Consider the following 21,025-nt stretch of genomic DNA (forward strand, 5'->3'; position numbering starts at 1 on the left):
CCTCCCTCTGCTGTGAGCCTCCTTCCTCTCTGCTGTGAGCCTCCTGCCTCTCTGCTGTGAGCCTCCTGCCTCCCTTCTGTAAGCCTCCTGCCTCCCTTCTGTGAGCCTCCTGCCTCTCTGCTGTGAGCCTCCTGCCTCTCTGCTGTGAGCCTCCTGCCACCCTCGCAGTGCTGTGTGACTGTAGGAGGTTTGATGGGTGGGGGCAGAGCTGGGATGGAGCCTGGGCGGAGTCCCAAGGGGCCCCGAAAATGTTGCCAGTATGGGGCCCTGAAATTCCTAGTGGCGGCCCTGTCCAGTGCCTTTTTCTGTCGAGTCATGTGAGTCTCCGAAGTGGTGATGTCACTCAGAAGAGGAATCAAATGGTGTTGGATCCCGGAGAAGATGGAAGTAGGTGAGTATATTTACACACTAACGCTACAGTATATAAATATATGCCCAGGTTTTGGTGGAAATAAAAGATCATGGGAGGCCTTCTTCAACAGCCCCAGAGTAGTGCCTATTTTAATAAAAATCTATACTTCCTTTTCACACTATCTCAGCCCAATGGTTTCCTGAAAACGTAACAAGAACGCTGCAGCTAATTTTTAGCCTCTTTGGCAGCCTACACTTCTACACAGGCGCTGAATGGATCCAAAATTTGTGCAGATACAAGAGATTCTGACTTCTGCATTTGCACAAGTGCTGGGCATATCCAGAACCTGCACAGAAGCGGGAATAGCTGTCACGAGTGTCATGGCCTGATGTGATCTAGGGGATCTGGGATCCGAAGGTCACAGCATGTTGATAGCTGATCCGCTTTAGCGCCTGCTCGTCGTTTACCCTTAGTTGGAGTGTACTTAATTCCTTCCGGTACTGAAAGAGTTAATGTCCATTTCTATCCTGCAGTGATCTAACATGTAGTTGTAATTTTAGCTGCAGCCACTCCCTTCTGCTATGAATGTCCGCTCCTAACTCCTCCCTTTGCCGGCTATAGCTCATACCTATGCGGTCCACTTGGAAGGAGCCAGTCTCTGGAGAAAGCTGTGGTGTCACTTCAATTACAGCTGAGAAATCCCCGCTGAAGTGTTATTTGGTGTGTCTTTCTTCACATCATGTTGTCTTATTGCAGAGATTAGCATCTCACTGGTCTTCTGTACTCGGGGTGAGTTCAGGGCCAGCGAGGGCCTAGGAACACATGACCGGTGTATGGTGGGGAGCGAAAGACCCGTTTACGGATGTAAGGACGTAAGGGAATGCAGTGATCAGCCTCAGGTGAGTGTCAGGAGGTGCCCCTGCTTCTCTGTCCTTAGCGCCAGGGTCTTCTATTGAATTGTTACCCTGCTGTTCCTCTGTGTTACACCACTCGCCAGGTGCCCTTTTTGGACCTGGCACAACAGGTGTAGTCACATCGTCACAATATTCAAGGAGGTGGTCATGTGATATGTCCATCATATAAATGTGGAGATCGCCATATCCATTCCTTACACAACATCTGGGGGTCTTTATTGGCCAGGGGGGGGGTGCGATATGCATCTCAATTTAATGCAGTGGATAACCCCTTTACTATTGCTTTAAAACTACACCCAAGGTTGGTTTCATATTTTAGGTCAACCAATCAATGCACACGAGTCTTACAATAATGACACTATTGATTTCTATATTGTGACTTTTTTTTATTCAAAAACAATAAAAATATAAAAGTTGTGGTCTTCTATTGAAAATAATTGTGCACAATGTAAGGATGTACAAAGTGTAAGGAGTATCTCCTATCTGACTGCGATTTCATGTTATGGCAGCAGGAGATTATCATATTTTTGATCAGATTCTGAATATGTCCAGATGATAAAATTCATTGTAAGAGGCTAAAAATGAAAGGGGTGTCCCAAGTTTCCATTTTACTTTACAATTCCTTAAAACGGCTGTCCGGATTTAACACGAAAGTCTGCGCTTTCTCTATGCGACTGCAAGGTTGTGAATCCGCTCAGTATGCAGAGTGCGCACTGTCTGGATTCTCTGGTGCCTGTGGCGAGCCTGGCGGTCATGTGACTGTGAATATGCAAATCACATACTAGCAGTCACATGACTAGCGAATCCTTACAGTGCGCACTATGCTCGCTTGTGAGGAGTCACAGTGACTGCAGACTTTTATGCTAAGCCTCAACAACCCCTTTAATTTATTGAGGCAAAGTGTATGCATGCCAAAGCACATATGTACCCCCCAAAAAACGGTCTTTCGTGATTTGCACCATATTATTATGTATTTTAAATACTGTGTGAGCCTTGTCCGATAAGTGGGCATGATTTACTAGGAAGGGGTGTGATCTTACATGCAAAAAAATGCATACAAATTTTGGCAGAATTTCAGGCCCATCATAACCAACTATCAGGTGGTGTAGACCAGTGGTCCCCAACCTTTCTGACCTTGAGCGCCACATTCAGCTCTTAGAAAGGGTAGCGAGCTATATTCAGCTCTGTGAGAGGGGCGTGAGCCACATCTAGCTCTGTGAGAGGGGCGTGAGCCATATCCAGCTTTCCGAGACCTCCCCCTCCCCACAGTAGTGACACCCAGAGCCCACATTACCAGTATACTAACAGCTAAAGCTTTCCCACAAAAATCACACCAAGGCAGTATACCAAGATCCAGGGGTACCCACAGTACCCCAGTTGAGTATTCTCATATAAAGCACTCCAACCACACTGTCACATCCAGCTTCAAACAACTCCTCTGACAGATAGTATCATCCTGTCTCCAGCCTACCATACTTATATTATCTCTAAACCCCTAAGGCCAGGATGTGGACATCCAGATCTGCTCTTCTGTTTGGGCCTACTCCCATAATTCACCATCTGGAGACCTGTTACTCATATATGTTTGCTACACCTGGTGGTAACACAACAAGCTGACAAACAGCCATGAGCCATATATATATTGGACGGCTGCCGTGTGACGTCGCTGTGACGCCGCACAAACCGCCCCCTTAGAAAGGAGGCGGATCGCCGTCCAGAGCGACGTCGCAGGGAAGGTAAGTTCGTGTGACGGGTGTTAGCGATGTTGCGCGCCACGGACAGCGATTTGCCCGTGACGCACAACCAACGGGGGCGGGTACACTCGCTAGCGATATCGGTACCGATATCGCAGCGTGTAAAGTACATTTTAGACTAAAGAGTCTTACAATGCTAAGACTGTCTAGTTCAGCGGGCAGATAAGTATTGTCTGGCAGTCGGATGGGAACACAGAGAACCACGTCTTACCTGATGGCATCTGCGGCTCTTCCTTTGAACAGCCGGCCACCGCATTGCCATTATGTGCCATCGCGCCACGCCGGCTAATCAAATGAAGAGTAGAATAAGGTTTATGGCACACTTGGAATTATGGGTGCTCAAGAAGGGTTCAAACCCGTCACTAGAAACAAGAAAACTTGGCACACCAAAAATTAATATGACTTTATTATACGGGCAATCCAAAAAATGGAACGTTTCGACCCCTATATTTGGGTCTTCATAAGACTCAATAGATTCTTGCCTTAAAGATGGTGACACTGTCAAAATCACTGTGAGATCTATAGATGAATCACATTGCTGTTCTGTATTGATATAATGATGCAGTATAGCACAGCGGTCTTACACACAGAGAGGAGATCTCACTGTGATTTTGACAGTGTCACCATCTTATCTAAGAATCTATTGTGTCTGCTGAAGGCCCAAATATAGGGGTCGAAACGTTACATAGTTTGGATTGCCTGTATAATAAAGTCCTTATATTCATTTTTGGTATGCAACGTTTTCCTGTATCTAATCAAAGAGTTGCAGATGCCGGCAAGGTAGGAGGCGTTCTGATGGCTCCCATACGACGACAGAATACTCATCTCACCACTGGACAGAGTTCGGTGAATCAATGGGCACCATCTCCATCTAGAAGAGATGAGCAAGTTCTAGTCGCGATGTCTGGCGTCTGGTCTGGTCCTATATGGTGGCCGGGCTTCAATTCTGTGCCCAGCATCTTGGGCACCTCTTCGTTAACACAAAATGATGAAGTTAAAGAGTTACACAAGTCATCACATCACATGAAACCTACTGTAAAGTACAGAATGACATTGCGGGGCTTAGCAAAAGCCAGAGTCACCCGGAAATCCGGCTGTGGAGTTGAAAACTGGCTAGAGGACTAATCTGGATGCCAGATAACGGTAGTGAGAATTAAGCAGTTCACGTCTGACTATTCTAAATTCTAAGAATGTCCTAACTATTGATAAATACACCCAAAAGTATACAGTATATTGACCTAGAGCGATAGCTTCCCCTTGTCCAAATTTGGCACTCTCGCAGCTTCGATATGTTAGTCAGATACGAAGCTTGATGGGGCAGAATGTGTGATGTATGCGGATATTGTGAGAATTACATTTCCCATGGCCGCCTTTTCATATGGGAGAAGGCTGAACAGCGCAATGTTCACTCTGTGCATAATAGTGACATGAATGCGCATGCGCCGGTAAAGACGTGCGCATGCTCGATCACTAAGATAGGAAATTACAACAAGATGGGTCTATGGGGAACAAGAAGAAAACAATAATGGCGGAGAATATCCACAGGGGTGAGAACTTGTAATTGTTTCACTTTATAAAAAAATGTAACTGCAAAGAGTCATGATTGGGACATAAATGGAAAGTTGGTGTAACCCCATTAATCAGGTGCCACATATTTCACACGTTTATCGTAAAAATGCATGGAACAATAAATGAGGTATGAGCCATACATAATGCACATATAATACTGCCACTAAGACAAAAGCTGTAAAACGTCCCGTATTCTTTTCATCCTTTGTATGTCAGCCTCCTCCTGCGTCTCGCATTTGTCGTACTCCTTCATGTACTCCTCTGCTTTCTGTATGGTGGTCTCACGAGCGCTGCCCTTCACACTCTCCAAGTAACGCAAGAGCATCTTGAAATGTTTGTCAGGAACCTATAACGAGGAAAATAGGAAACACATTGTAAGTATTGGAGATGAATATATAGGTACATAGGATGGGGTGATCAACAATTTAATTTACGACTGAGCAGAGAGAAGTAAATTCATTGTATGCATTGTGGAAGACTATGGGGGAATTATTTTTTTTAGTTTGATACAGAGCATCAAATCCCCAGCAAAGACAGAGTTAAAAGATACAATTCTGGATACTTGAAACTGCCACTAGAGGGAGCTTCAGAGCTTACTGATCACAGTCTATGCAATGACTCAATAAGAAAACAGAATGCAGTCAGCTCCCCCTAGTGGTGGCTGCAGAATGCTAGAATGTTCAGTATGAACTCTACCCTTGAATGGGATTTGAATCAGAAAAAAATGGAGCTGTGACAGCTAAAATATATGTGTGTGTGTGTGTGTGTGTGTGTGTGTGTGTGTGTGTGTGTGTGTGTGTGTGTGTGTGTGTGTGTGTGTGTGTCTTTGCTACTTGCTACACTTCATGTCAATCCTCAAATTTGAATTTGCTGAAAAATGAAATACGTCCCTCTTTTATTTTTGCAAAGTTGGGAGATGTACGTTACATTATATACTCACTTGTAAAGCGCCATGGAATAAATGGCGCCATAAGTAAAAATAATAGATTTTTTGAGCAAATTACTACATTTCCCTTCACAGCCAGCAGATGGGGCTGTAGCTCAGCCAGAAAGAAAAGAAAGTTAACAATGCGGGCTGATTTGTACACTGAATACACATATATTGTGCAATATAGGACATCTAACATAAAAATTATTTCAAATTGCCACTGAACTTTGACATTTCAGCAGCTGCTCCCCCTAGTGTTTAAGAGTGGAAAATATCAAACTTTTAAAAAATTTTTTTTATATTTTGCTCAATTAAAAATAAATAATAATATTTCAACAAGACATTAAAACATTATTACCTTACATTTTTTCAGTTATTGATTTTTTTTTTTTATTGGACGACACCTTCCCTTTAAGGTCTTTTGTATTTTGGCTGCTGACACTTTTATCCAGCTGTGAATCTTGAGTACGCTTTAAGGGAAACAGGGGAGAACGTGGGTAACCTTTGGCCCAACAGGGAATATGATAGTTGTAGGGTTCAGGGGCATCCACACTGGAACATTAATAATAATAATAATTTTATTCATTTATATAGCGCTATTAATTCCACAGCGCTTTACATATAATGGCAACACTGTCCCCATTGGGGCTCACAATCTAGAGTCCCTATCAGTATTGAAATATGTTAAAAAAGCAAATTTATGTGCTTTTGTTTATATATATATATATATATATATATATATATATATATATATATATATATATATATATATATATAAAAATATATGTATATATACAGTATATAGACAGATATAAATATAGATATATAGAGATAGACATATAGACATATATATGAACACATATTTAATAAGGAGCCGAGAACGAGTTGAAAGATCCGGCTCTTTTTGGTGAGCGGAGCCATGGGAACCGGATCACCAAAAAGAGCCGGACTGCCCATCACTAGTCTGTCTTGCTCCAAAATTGTGTCATTACAGTGACAACCGTTGGATTGGCCTCTGGGCTCGCCCTGGCCCCGCTCCCCACACGGATTGGCCCCTCGCCTCGGCCTGGCCCCGCCCCGCATGGATTGGCCGCTCGCCCCGGCCCTCCACACGCATCGCCCGCTCAACCACGCCCCTTCCCCCGAATTCAAACGAAGCCCCGACTCCCAGGTGACTGCTGCAGTGCATTACCAGGAGTCCACACCGGCAACCCAGCCCAGGCATAACCTTGCGATGCTGGGATCGTGACGGAGCCGGTGTACGCTGGTAACCATGATACACATCAGGTAACTATAGGAAGCGCTTCCCTTAGTTACCCGATATGTATCATGGTTACCAGCGTACACCGGCTCCCGGTACACATGTGCAGGGAGCCGGCATACGCTGACGCCTCGCCCGCTCGGCCCCGGCACACGTTTGTCCGCTCGGCCCTGCCCCCGGCACACGTTGGCACGCTCGGCCCCGCCCCCGGCGGCCAGCTTGGCCCGCTCGGCCCCACCCTCGGCACACGTTGGCCTGCTTGGCCCCGCCCCACGTTGGGCACCTATACACCTCCCCCCCAAGACTACTCCTCCCATTATACTCCTCTTTCTCCAGGACTACTCCTCCCATTATACTCCTCTTTCCCCAGGACTAATCCTCCCATTATACTCCTCTTTCCCCAGGACTAATCCTCCCATTATACTCCTCTTTCCCCAGGACTACTCCTCCCATTATACTCCTCTTTCCCCAGGACTACTCCTCCCATTATACTCTCTGAGTATAAAAGGAGGACTATTATAGCATGGGGGATGGAGCACGATGGGGGATGCGCAGCATGGGGGATGGAGCACGATGGGGGGTGCGCAGCATGGGGGATGGAGCACAATGGGGGGTGTGCAACATGGGGGATGGAGCACGATGGGGGGTGCGCAGCATGGGGGATGGAGCACGATGGGGGGTGCGCAGCATGGGGGATAGAGCACGATGGGGGACGATGGGGGGTGCGCAGCATGGGGGATGGAGCACGATGGGGGGCACACCTCCCCCCAAAACACACACACACCGCCACACGCGCACCGCACAACACACACACACTGGGAACCACAAACACCGCCCTACACAGACACCCACACACACACAGACAATGCTGCACACACACAACACCCAACACACAAACACCGCGGCACACACAAATATACGCACATACCGCGCAACACACACACACTGCACAAAACATACCTCCCCAAAACACACACATGCACCCCACACCCACACACAAACCGCGCAACACACACAGCACCACACACAGACAACACTGCAGACACACAGCGCTCCACAAACAACGCAACACACACAACGCAACACACAAACAACACCGCTCTCACACACCCCCACCCAGACAACACCCAGAACATGTAGAGCGCCCTACACAAACACTGGCAACTACACACAACATCTATATATATAACAAAAATCATACATTAACTACACAATAAATTCTAGAATACCCGATGCGTTAGAATCGGGCCACCTTCTAGTATGTATATATATATATATATATATATATATATATATATATATATACATATAGATAGATTATATATAGATATAGATAGATGCGCATATATATATATATATATAATCAATGTATATATATATATAGGTATTTGTTCTTTTATGTTTTGTTTATATTTACCTTTAAATAGTGCAATAAAAATTTATTGGAGAGAAAAACAAAAACAAATGTGTCATTTCTGGTGACTTCAGAATGGGCTGTTGTGTGTACATGAGGAATACAAATATTTCTGGCCTTATCTGACATGTTTCTTGTAACTTTCACCTGTTTTTCCCCCTCCACTGGCTCTAAATCTAATGGTTTTCCCTGAACTTGGGGGGCAGGGACTGGCTACAGCCATATCATCTTTCATACACAACACACATAGAATAGGAGCTCCTGTACCCATCTCACCCTCAAGAACAGCAGCATGGAGAACATTATTCGGCAGTTCTGAGCGGTGTAGCTGTGAATCCAGCACTGGTGCGAGATAAAACACTCACTAGAAAGCAGCAGCTCAAATAGACTATACTGGAGGAAAGAAGGATATGGTATGTTGACATTTAACATGCCAGATTCTTTGTTCTCGGGGATCAATGGCTCCTCAAGTTGTCTGGCATTGACTTCCTTTTCTCCCACCATTAAAAACACATGCATGCTCAGCTGAACCAAGTGTGCATGTGTATGAGCGAAGACAATTGGAAAAGTTGTCAGATACACACGTATTCAACTAGAAATATGCTTCAGAACCTTTATGCTAAAATTTAAGTCCAATCACATCATAAACTGGTGCCCAATCTCTTCCCTATGCTTTTTACTGCAAATTTTTTTTTTATTTTTATTTTTTTCATTTGTGGTAGTTAATTGCAATTATACACTCAAAATCTACTAAATATTCTAATGCTACATACTAATGAATCAATGGTAAGAAAAATTGAATATTTTGATGATACTTGACACTGACACTACAGTCGTAGGCCTAACTCTAGGAGATGTAATTGGTTTTCATTTTGCTTTTTGCTGTTTTAGCTTTTGGATAGTTTTTTTTATATCTTGGTGATTTATTTTTCGATCCCATCACCCGCATCTGCTAGAACTTAAAAATCCTGATCTTTCAGCAATTCTCTCCTCTTCACTTTGTGGTGTGCCCGGCCCAGACGTGGTATCTGGCCACTGCGGGCATAAACTAATGGCCGCCCACCAGCCCCAGTTATATGAGCCAGGTGTGGGGAAGGAGCGCTGGCTTTCTGACTTAATTCCTGTTCAGCTGCGGAGAACATCTGGTCCATTGTGTGGGATGTTACGGTAGCTTGTGCTAATGAAAAGCAACACGGTCGGAAGGGCCGGCCCAAGACATTCACTCGTATCCTTACATATTCTGGAGTCAGAGTCATGTGTGTGATGAGATCAGCCCTGGATATGTCCGCTCAGGAAAGTACGAGAGCGAGAGCTCATGAGGAATGGTCCAGTCATCTGCAAGTAACCGGTGCAGCTCTGCTTCATCACTCAGACACAATACATCATGATTCAAGCTGAACTCTACAGACAGTATGCTGGAAGGAAATATTCTATGAATATCAATATCACTTCATGGAAAATAGCTGTTCTCCTTCTTCTGAGGCCCGTGTGCATGATGCATCCTACATCATCCACCCAGGTCGGCATTAAGGTCCTGCGCAGGAGCACTTTGATCTGTACTGCTCAGGGCAGATCATAGTATTGTAGTGCGCCTGCGCGAGAGGTCTATAACCTTTCCTTGCGCCTGCGCATTACAGCACTTTTATTTCCTCTCAGCGGGGCAGATCAAAGTGCGCCTGCACAGGACCGCAATGTCGGCCTGTGTTGATGATGTAGTCATGTCACCCACACTGGGCTGGATAGGAGGAGGACAGATATCGCAGCAGAAAGGAGGCACCGGACCAGAGAGCAGCAACGACCATCAGGCCAGACTGCCCCCTAGGTGAGTATAATACAAGTCTTTTTTACGTTATACAGCGCGGCCTGGACTCTTATATACAGTATTCTGGAATGCTGTATGTAAGAGCTCACTGGTGGTGACCGCAGCTTATAGTCACCAAACCTGGTAACAGGTCCCCTTTAAATCACAGGGCCGAGTATTCATAGCTCTGCTCCTATCCCTGAGATAACTAAGCAGCTGAACAGTTCTCTCTCTCCATCTGTGTGATTAATGCTGGGCAAGACGGAAGGAGCTGAGTTTGTAGCAGGTTAGAGAAAGCTTGTGTTCACAGGAGGGTTGATAGCAAGGATTTTTGGTGCACCAGCGGAAGAAAAATAACACTGCCACATGAACATAGCAAGATGATTTACACTTAGCAGAAGAGCATCAGTCTCCCAGACACAAAACGATCTCCTGCATTTCCACATGTTGCTCTATCTAGATACACTGGTGTTCATAAGTCCTGCATAGGCATAAAGAAAACTATATTTCATACTTCTGCATCTCTACAGTGAAACTGGTGGAACATATATGTTTTTGTAATCCCTCATTGTATGCCATACTCATTTTTGAATGTCCCAAGTGTATAGATTGTTATGATATGTGCATTTTTGATATTTTTTTTTACAGCATAACCATACCTACACCAGTACAGTGTGTAGAATGGGGAACAGGTTTCTAAGTTCATTAACTTCCAATGCAAGTTCACACAGACTTAAATTTTACTTTTTAGGATTTATTTTTTATGTAATTCAGAGTCCTGATTCGGGCCTTTTGAGTGCGTCTTCAGCGTCTAATACTTTATTGTCCGGCCTTTGCATCTCTGTGGCATTGAGTGAACAAACTTCTGCAGATGTTCACGAGTGATGATGTGGTTCCTGGCCTGTATCAAAGCCTCAATCAACTCTCTCTTGGTCCTTGGCTGTTTTTTAGATATCTCTATTGATACCTTGTACCACAAATTTTCAATTGGGTTGAGGTCCGGGGACTGGGCTGGCCGGTCAGTAGTAGCCACCTTGTTCTTTTTTTTCCATTCCGTTACGGTCTTAGCTCTGTGACAAGGAGCATTATCATCCTGGAAGATATAATCCCCTGAAAACAGGTGTTGAGCAGAAGGCAGCATTTTCTTATTAAGGATGTATATGTATTTTTTTGCATTAACCCTCCACAATATGAAGCTTTACAACACCATTGGCTGCCATACAGCCCCAGACCATTACTTTCATCGGATGTTTCACAGAGAAGCTCAAACACTCTGGCTTGTACTCTTCATGTGGAAACCTTCTCACATAAGACTTGCCATCATTTCCTAAAATGCAAAAAGTGCTTTCATCACTAAATAGAACTTTTTCCCACTCCTCCTTCCTCCATTTTGAATATTTCAATGCCCACAGTTTTCGCCTTTGTCTTTGTATGGCTGTCATCAATGGCTTCTTTCGGGCCTTGCACCCTCTCAATCCTGCTTCCAAACATCTCTTCCTAACAGTTCATGTTGCTACCTCAATATTGCACTTTTCTTGCCATTCTCGCAGAAGCTGAGGAGCGGTGAGCTTTCCATTGGCATGGGATGTTCTTATCAGTACTCTATCCTCCCTTTTAGCTGACTTTCTGGGCCGACCAGATCTGGACCTGTCCTGGGTAATTCCAAGCTGCTTATGTTTCTGCAAAATTCTTACAACTGTCCTCTGATTACAGCCGACCTTCCTTGCGATCTGGGGGCCAGTATAACCCTCTTCATGTAGCACCACAACTCGCACACGATCCTCCGCTGACAAAAATCTGAAGGCTCCCATCATAAAGCTCTACAGTATCATTCACTAGATAGACCTACAGATAAAACTAACAAACTAAGCAGCAGATGTGATGCAATGGAATGGAATGTCATTGGCTGCCATATCCAGGTTATGATTGGTCACAAGAACCTCATCTGTGATTGGCTAATTTTGGATCTGAAGCTGTACAATATTTAGTTGTGCTTTCAATTACCATATTGTTGCAATAATTTCAGGCAAAAACTGCTTCAAAAGCTAAAAATATTACAGGGAGAAAATGCAAAATTGTTTTCTGAACAAAACCATATATAATATGTCATATTAGCATCGAAGATATTCAACAGAAAACGTTTAAAACTTGAAAAATCAATTTATCCTAAGCCTATGCAGGACTTATGAACACCACTGTACATATAAATGGTAGCAAACAAGCCTGGCATCACATATGTGGTCATGAAGGGCACAAAATATTAGTGTAGTATGGCACTGCTTGATATAAAATCTACAGTAGGCATCCTTTATAATGAGGAAATTGGAATAACGTCCGTTTTGCGCTCACATGCTACGTCGAAGGTATACTTCTGACAGAAGCCCGCAGAAAGACAGTGACATACAACGCTCCATAATCCAAACCTCCTATTTCCATCATCAAGACTCTTCTCCTGCTGCACAACTTCTCTGGAATGTGCTACTCCAGACAATCCGGTGAATTTCCAGTGTTGACAGTTTTGAGTGTAACCTAAATGCACATTTCTTTGGAAGACTGATCACATCACCTCACTGATCTAACGTTCCTATACACTCAGTAGTGCTTTGACTCTGTACATACAGTATATATATATTGGCTGCTGGAATATGAATACTCTTATTTATTATAGCTGCACCATACAATAAAAGCACTATGACAGCCAATGGAGGCCAAAAGTACACTCTTTTGGCCTCTGCTTGGTTAAATAAGGGTCTATGTACACCATATGCCAGATATACACTGTTAATGCTGTGTAAAATGTGATATAGGAAAGCCAAAAACAAAACAGATGGTCAAAGATTACAAATAGCAATAATCAAAATCATAAAACGTATTCCTGGCCTAATTTTTGTATTGTACTGAATCCTAGAAATTAGAAAAAAAGAGACTATATAGAATGATCTTTAGATCTTTTTGTTCCCTGCCCTACACTAACATAATGTAGTTTCCCTGCTGTTGCAGAGCGGATCCAGGAGGGGGCAGTGCGGAGCTCTCCGTGCAGATCACACATATTATGATACTGTTTCCCGTGAATTCTCATCATCTTGTTTTGAAGAACTTTCACTAGAATCATTTTCCAAAACACACTCCTCCCCCCATGTTTTCCGAATTCAGCAATAACCTCCTGTTCCTGATTCATAGTATTAGTCACGATGGTATGAACTGCAGAAACCGTAAGCCAACCTCGCCCCACAACAAACCGGTCATGACCCTGTAATTGGAAAAGCGGAATAAAAATTTGAGAAAATCTATATTTATACCGCAGGTACATAGATGACGTTTTTTGTGTAATCCAATGCATCACCTGACAAAGTGCTTGGTCCCCAATATCTCAAAGTGGGAAATTAATTTTCAATCCTAAATTATAAAAGTTTCAGAAATGTTCAATAATTAGCATTTATGTAACCGGATAACCCTTAAGGCCTTAAGAGGCTGTACTACAATCCCCTGCAGCTCGACAGAACAGATACAAAAGGCACTGTGTACCGCCATATGGTGTGCCATACACAGACGGATTTTGTAGATATTCTCCGCCTAAAGAAATGCTGCAGAACATTTCCATTAGGATATGTGAATGCGTTATTTATTCAGTTTTTCAAGCAGAAGATGCTGCTAGAGTTTTATTTTCTGAAGGCTCTTTTGTATTATTTCCTTAACCATTTTCTATGCATTGTTTAAATTTTTTTTTTTTAAGGGTTTTTTTTTTTTTAATTCCAATATTTTTTTTTATTTTGCTTTAATATGCACACAAAAATTTAGACAGATTAAGAACGTAGAATACACATTTGTTACGTCTTTCTTCAATCTTTTATTCACTCCATTGAATAGTGAAAAAAACTCTAGCGGATTTTTCAGGAAAAACTGGCAAAAAGCTCTAATGCCCTGTGCGCACTGGAAAAAGGAATTTTCTTAGGAAAATTCCGCAGGCACTGAAATATTACCGCACCCGCGAAAAAAAAAAAGCAAAAAAACGCACCGAAATCCGCATACGTTTTGGTGCGTTTTTTCCGCAGGTTGGTACATGTGTTTTAATGCATTCAAGGCAATAAAGCACATTGAAGAAAGAAAAAAAAAAGAGAAAAAAAAGGTCATTTCCTTCTGAGATAGATATAGAGATAGATAGAGGGATAGATAGATAGATAATGGATAGATAGAGGGATAGATAGATAGATAGATAGATAGATGGATAGATGGATAGATAGAGGGATAGAACGATAGATAGAGGGATAGATACATAGATAGATAGAGGGATGGATAGATAGATAGATAGAGGGATAGATAGATAGATAGATGGATAGATGGATAGATAGAGGGATAGATAGATAGATAGAGGGATGGATAGATAGATATATAGATAATTGATAGATCGATAGATAGAGGGATAGATAGATAATAGATGGATAGATAGATAATGGATAGATAGATAATGGATAGATAGATAGATAATGGATAGATAAATAGATAGAGGGATAGATAGACAGACAGATAGATAGTTAGATAGATATATAGAGGGATAGATAATCAATAGATAGAGTCCCTGTGAGGACACTGCAGTTCTCATGGTCGGTACTGTGTTCATATCACTGACCGTGAGAAATGACCTGAAATTACCTCTGTTGTCTAGTTGCGAGGCTGCATTCAGTACAGTGTGTCAGACGCGGCTGGATGCAAGCATCGTGGGACCTGCATGGATTACGCTGGAGCTGTGTGTTGGGAGGGGTTAGGAAAGGGGCTTTTTTGCTTTTTTATTTAAAATAAAGGATTTTTCGGTGTGTGTTTATTCACTTTACTTACGGGTTAATCATGAAAGCTGTCTCATAGACGCTGCCATGATTAAGCCTGGACTTAAATGGCGGCGATCCACTGCCATTTAACTCCTTATTACCTGGATTGCCACCGCATCACGGCAATCTGGAAGATCCGGGGACACTCTGGGACTGTCGCATAATGGATGCGAAAGTCCCGGGGCAGCTGCGGGCTGATATTCTCGGCTGCGGGAGGGGGGGGCATTAACCCTGGCCCTCGCCCTCCCCAGCCTGAGAATACCGGGCCACCGCTGTGTGTTTACCTTGGCTGGATGGTAAAAATACGGCGGAGCCCGCGTTTTTTTTTTTATTTGTATTCTATATGTCTGTGTGTGATATGTGTGTGTTTACTCTCAGCTCCGCTTCCTCTTCCTGTGATAATGACATCACTTCCTTGCAAAACGCAGGCAGTGATGAACATTATGGACTGAAAACGCAAAATACCGCAGGGAATAACGCAGCAAAACACAATGAACCGCACAGAATTTGCAACCTGCATTATTCCCTGCGGGATTTCACGAGTACATTACAGTCAATGGAGTGAAATCCCGCAGCTACCTGCGGAAAAAAAGTGACATGCAGGAGCAATCAACAGGAAGTGCGCCACAGCCATAGCACTCACTTCCTGTTGACTAACTCGTTTGGTTCAAAGGCGGGGAGAAGAAAGCCAGCGCTGATTGGACACAAGGCTCACATGACATTACAACCTCATGTCAGTCTCGGGAATGCAGATCATGGCACCGCTGGAACGGTGCCGGGTACGGGACGTGAGTATAGGCTTTATTAATTTTACCAGGGGGAAACATGTGGAATCAGAAGGGGTTGTCCTAGTAGTGGACAATCCCTTTAAGCTTAAGGTCATATTGGAACTGTATTAACAGCAAAGAGTAAAAACAGCTATGTAAGGCTATGTGCGCACAGTGCGTTTTTCGTGGCGTTTTTGCGCGTTTTTCGGGTGCGTTTTTGGCCTCAAAACTGCAGGACTTTGCTTCCCCAGCAAAGTCTATGAGTTTTCATTTTTGCTGTCTGCACACATCTGTTTTTTTTAACTGCGTTTTTGAGTTAAAAAAAAAAAAATGGACATGTCAGTTCTTTCCTGCGTTTTTCTGCGTTTTCCGCCCATGCAATGCATTTGAAAAACGCAGCAAAACACAGAGATCAAAAACGCAGCAAAACGCAGCCAAAAACGCACCAAATCGCGGCAAAAACGCATGCGTTTTTTGATGCGTTTTTTCGACGCAGGTGCGTTTTTGTGCGTTTTTAGCGGCCAAAAACGCACAAAAACGCAGCGTCAAAAAGACGCAGTGTGCGAACCTAGCCTAACAGTGAACACTCCCCATTTACGTCAACCTGCATTATTAAAAGCATTTCTCTAAAAATTAGGTTTGGAAAAATAACTTTTAATATGGAGCTGAAGTGAAAAAAATAGTTATAATTACACCAACATACGTTTACAAATGCAGGATAAACATCATAAGATGAAGCCACATACCTTCTCTAGATCATACATGTTCATGAGGAGCCAGGTTTGCCTTATCTTTTGAAACTTCCAATCTGGGTTTTTTTTGGACCAACTGAAATAAAAGCAAAACAAGTTAATGGTAAAATATATATTATAGTAATAGAGTTGCCAAGTACATTTTATTACGATAGTGTAATGCTAGTCACTAACGACAAGTCATGATACAAAGTAGTCGAGCGTTTCGGGATCAGATACCTGGAGAGCATGTTAAGGATTAAGGGGATAAATAAAGGTGTAGTTAAGTCATGGTCCAAAGTTAGGGGTACTTCTGCTGAGTCACATGTTTTGTGTGTGTGTGTGACACTAAGGCTGCTTTCACACTACGTTTTTTTTAACATGCGTTATGAACTTTTTTTGCTGTAAAAGCGGATCCTGCTTTTACAGCAAATAAAAAGCATGTAAACGCATGTGTTATTTTGCAGGATCCTGTCACTTTAGGTTTATGGGCGGGCATTGGAGTCATGTGATCGGGAGTCATTGGAACTGAACGTGATAGACTGGGAGCCGGCTTCTGACAGCTGCAGAGGCTCGTAACCAAGGTAAACATCGGGTAACTTGCTTGGATACCTGATATTTACGTTGTTTACGAGCATCCGCAGGTGCTAGGTGCCAGGCTCCCTGCACACGTAACCAACGTAAACATCGGGTAACTAAGAGAAGCGCTTTGCTTGGTTACCCGATATTTATCTTGGTTACGAGTGTCCGCAGCTCTCAGGCAGGGGACAAAGAGAGGGGAGGCAGAGAGGGAGGGGGAGAGAGACAGAGAGGGGAGAGGGAGGCGGGGAGAGACAGAGAGGGAGGAGGTGGAGAGAGACAGAGAGGGAGGGGGAGAGAGGGACTGATCACCCGAGGCTGGTTTCTGGGCATGCTCAGTAGAGCAAGCAGGATCCTGTCTATCAGCATGCCAGCGTTCACATACGTTTGCATGCAATATAGTCAGGATCCAGCAATTTGCAGTATTTAGACGCAGCTCAAAAACGCTACAAGTAGCGTTTTTGAAAAATGTTAAAAAACGCAACTCGCTGGATCCTCACTATTACACACGCAAACGCAGGTGAACGCATGTTGACGCGAGTCCATTGCAAATGCATTGAAATGAAAACGCATTTGCACTGGATCAGTTTTTGCATTAAAAAACGTTCATGACGGATGTTAAAAAAACGTAGTGTGAAAGCAGCCTAAGAAGTGACTTGGCCCCTGCTGTGAAATCGCTGATCGTTACACACTGTTCTGGTTCATTTTTTGGTCGTCAGGCTCCCAATGTGCTGCACACATCGGGGTGTTTGACATCTTACCCAATGACCTTGTTCACGACTCACGTAGGCGTGCATCTTCATTGTTTTCCGCACCCTCTCTGTTCCGATTGGTGATTGCTGCTGCGTTCGGATTGGCCGCTTCCATCCTCTGTTCTTGCTTGTAGATCGCAGTACATTTCAGAGGGCTGAATTCACTTGTCCCGGACCACGTGTAGCAGCAGATCGTAATACAGTCCATTCTGCATCGGGACTGTAGGATGGACAAGGATGGAAGCGCTATTATGTTGCCTTCTCTAAAGGCAAAGCCGCCCAGTCACAACGCAGTTACAACCAACAATCGGAGCAGAGGGGGCGCGGAAAAGGCAATATAGATGCACGCCTATGTTACTAATAAAGTTTTGAATCGTGCTATGTGACAGGGTCCCAGCGACCGCCATATCATTGCTGCGTCGTTGGGAAAATCTGACTGTTTGACAGCTCACTAGCGACCCTGTAGCGACGTACCAGCGATCCTGACCAGGTCGTATCGTGGTCGGAATCGCTGGTACGTCGTTTAGTGAGACGGTACCCTTAAAATACCTGGAGGATAGCAGATAAGAGCAAAGGTAAAACTAAACAAACGGATGGTCAGAACAAGGTCCAAGGTCAGGCAGCAATAGCTTAATCAATGATGCACAGGAATACAGGCCAAACCGCAAAGCTTGAACAAAATGCTACAGCTGGCAGATCTCTGGGAGAAACTGCTCAGCTAAGTAGCTGGGCAATCACTGGGAACACCTAAATAACCAAGCACCTTGCAGAATCATATTGGACAATGGAACTGTCACTCAGCACACCAACAGCTCAGCACATCCCAGTACCAGATAGGACAATTGAGCTGTCGTTCACCAAACTGACAGCTCAGCACACCTTGATTTCATAGTAACAGTCCATAGCATCCAGCATAAAACAGCACCGTCTGTGATTTTTTAAAAATTTTCCGCCAGTTTGCACTGCGCATGCACTTAAGAGGCTGCCATGTGCAGTACAAACGGTAGATGCCAGAATGAATGGGCTCCTGGTAGGTGTGATGTCATTTCCGCAACATATTGTAACTTCCAGTCTGGAACGCAACGCACCATTCAACAGAGTAGCTGAGACACAGGAGAAATGTGACGCACACTCCCCATCTTTAACCCTCATTCACTGCATCAAGAAACTGCAAGTGAAAAAAAGCAAAAGAGAGGGATTTTGGAGGGGTCTATACTGCTGTGGGTATGCCTGTGGTGGGGTTTAGGGGGTCTGTAATGCTGAGGGATGCCTGTGGTAGGATTTGGGGAGTTATAATACAGGAGGATGCCTTGGTGGGTTTTGTGGGGTGTACAATGCTGGGGGGGATTCCTCTGGTGGGATTTTAATGGCCTATAATGCTGTGGGGATACCTGTGTTGGGATTTGAAGGGTATGTGTGCAATGCTGTAGGGATGTCTGTAGTGGGGTTTGGGGGTATACAATTCTAGCAGGACTTTTGTGGTGGGATCTTATGGGAGTGTGATGTTTTAGGGGGTCTATGATCAGGGGTGGGATTCAACCGGTTCTGTCCGGTTCTGGAGAACCGGTTTTAAAATAGCAGCCGGTTCCCAGAACCAGCAAAAAACAGCTGCGGCGATCCGGTTCCCTGTATTCATTTGTGTTAATGTCTCTTTAAGACACTGACACAAATGAATCCCCGTACCTCCGCGCCGCACTTTCAGGTACAGTGGAGCCTGTCTGCTCCCTGACCCGGCGCGCAGCGATGCGCTGACGCTACAGAGGTCACGGCAGCGTGGGGAGGAAGCTTCTCCTCCTGCCGTCTGTCAGCGTGTAGAGACGAGCCGCGGAGGAGGACGGAAGACAGAGGAGAAGCTGCAGGTCCTTGCAGCAGGTAAGCGCTCAGTAGGCCGAAGATGCAGGGAGAGGAGCCGCATAAGATGGCAGCTATATGTGGCGAGGCCACATAAGATGGGAGCGCTATATGGGGAGAGGGGCCACATAAGATGGGAGCTATATGGGAAAAGGAGCCATATGGGACAGGATCTGCAGGGGAAAAGGAGCACATGGGATGGGATCTGCAGGGGAAAGAGGCCATGATGCGATGGGATCTGCAGGGGAAAGAGGCCATGATGGGATGGGATCTGCAGGGGAAAGAGGCCATGATGGGATGGGATCTGCAGGGGAAAAAGGCCATGATGGGATGGGATCTGCAGGGGAAAGAGGCCATAATGGGATGGGATCTGCAGGGGAAAGAGGCCATGATGGGATGGGATCTGCAGGGGAAAGAGGCCATGATGGGATGGGATCTGCAGGGGAAAGAGGCCATGATGGGATGGGATCTGCAGGGGAAAGAGGCCATAATGCGATGGGATCTGCAGGGGAAAGAGGCCATGATGGGATGGGATCTGCAGGGGAAAGAGGCCATAATGGGATGGGATCTGCAGGGGAAAGAGGCCATGATGGGATGGGATCTGCAGGGGAAAGAGGCCATAATGGGATGGGATCTGCAGGGGAAAGAGGCCATAATGGGATGGTATCTGCAGGGGAAAGAGGCCATGATGGGATGGGATCTGCTGGGGAAAGAGGCCATAATGGGATGGGATCTGCAGGGGAAAGAGGCCATAATGGGATGGGATCTGCTGGGGAAAGAGGCCATGATGGGATGGGATCTGCAGGGGAAAAAGGCCATAATGGGATGGGATCTGCAGGGGAAAAAGGCCATGATGGGATGGGATCTGCAGGGGAAAGAGGCCATAATGGGATGGGATCTGCAGGGGAAAGAGGCCATAATGGGATGGGATCTGCAGGGGAAAGAGGCCATAATGGGATGGGATCTGCAGGGGAAAGAGGCCATGATGGGATGGGATCTGCAGGGGAAAGAGGCCATAATGCGATGGGATCTGCAGGGGAAAGAGGCCATGATGGGATGGGATCTGCAGGGGAAAGAGGCCATAATGGGATGGGATCTGCAGGGGAAAGAGGCCATGATGGGATGGGATCTGCAGGGGAAAGAGGCCATAATGGGATGGGATCTGCAGGGGAAAGAGGCCATAATGGGATGGTATCTGCAGGGGAAAGAGGCCATGATGGGATGGGATCTGCTGGGGAAAGAGGCCATAATGGGATGGGATCTGCAGGGGAAAGAGGCCATAATGGGATGGGATCTGCAGGGGAAAGAGGCCATAATGGGATGGGATCTGCAGGGGAAAGAGGCCATGATGGGATGGGATCTGCAGGAGAAAGAGGTCATAATGGGATGGGATCTGCAGGGGGAAAGAGGCCATGACGGGATGGGATCTGCAGGGGAAAGAGGCCATAATGGGATGGGATCTGCAGGGGAAAGAGGCCATAATGGGATGGGATCTGCAGGGGAAAGAGGCCATAATGGGATGGGATCTG

The 21,025-nt window shown here is 44.9% G+C and overlaps 1 protein-coding gene across 3 annotated transcripts in view; it reads right to left on the reverse strand.

The window, feature by feature from the left end:
• Nucleotides 1-1,647: 1,647 nt before the first annotated feature.
• CHLSN (cholesin) overlaps nucleotides 1,648-21,025 on the reverse strand; it is a 420,909-nt gene continuing 401,531 nt past the window's right edge. For all 3 annotated transcript variants that reach the window (XM_075318080.1, XM_075318079.1, XM_075318081.1), the window contains exons 5-6: nucleotides 16,330-16,411; nucleotides 1,648-4,935 (exon numbers count right to left, since the gene is read on the reverse strand). In XM_075318080.1, the coding sequence (XP_075174195.1) occupies nucleotides 4,753-4,935; nucleotides 16,330-16,411 (265 nt within the window). In that variant the 3' untranslated portion in view covers nucleotides 1,648-4,752. The remainder of the gene's footprint in view (nucleotides 4,936-16,329; nucleotides 16,412-21,025) is intronic.

Source organism: Anomaloglossus baeobatrachus, chromosome 7, assembly GCF_048569485.1.
Source record: "Anomaloglossus baeobatrachus isolate aAnoBae1 chromosome 7, aAnoBae1.hap1, whole genome shotgun sequence".
Taxonomy (NCBI): domain Eukaryota; kingdom Metazoa; phylum Chordata; class Amphibia; order Anura; family Aromobatidae; genus Anomaloglossus; species Anomaloglossus baeobatrachus.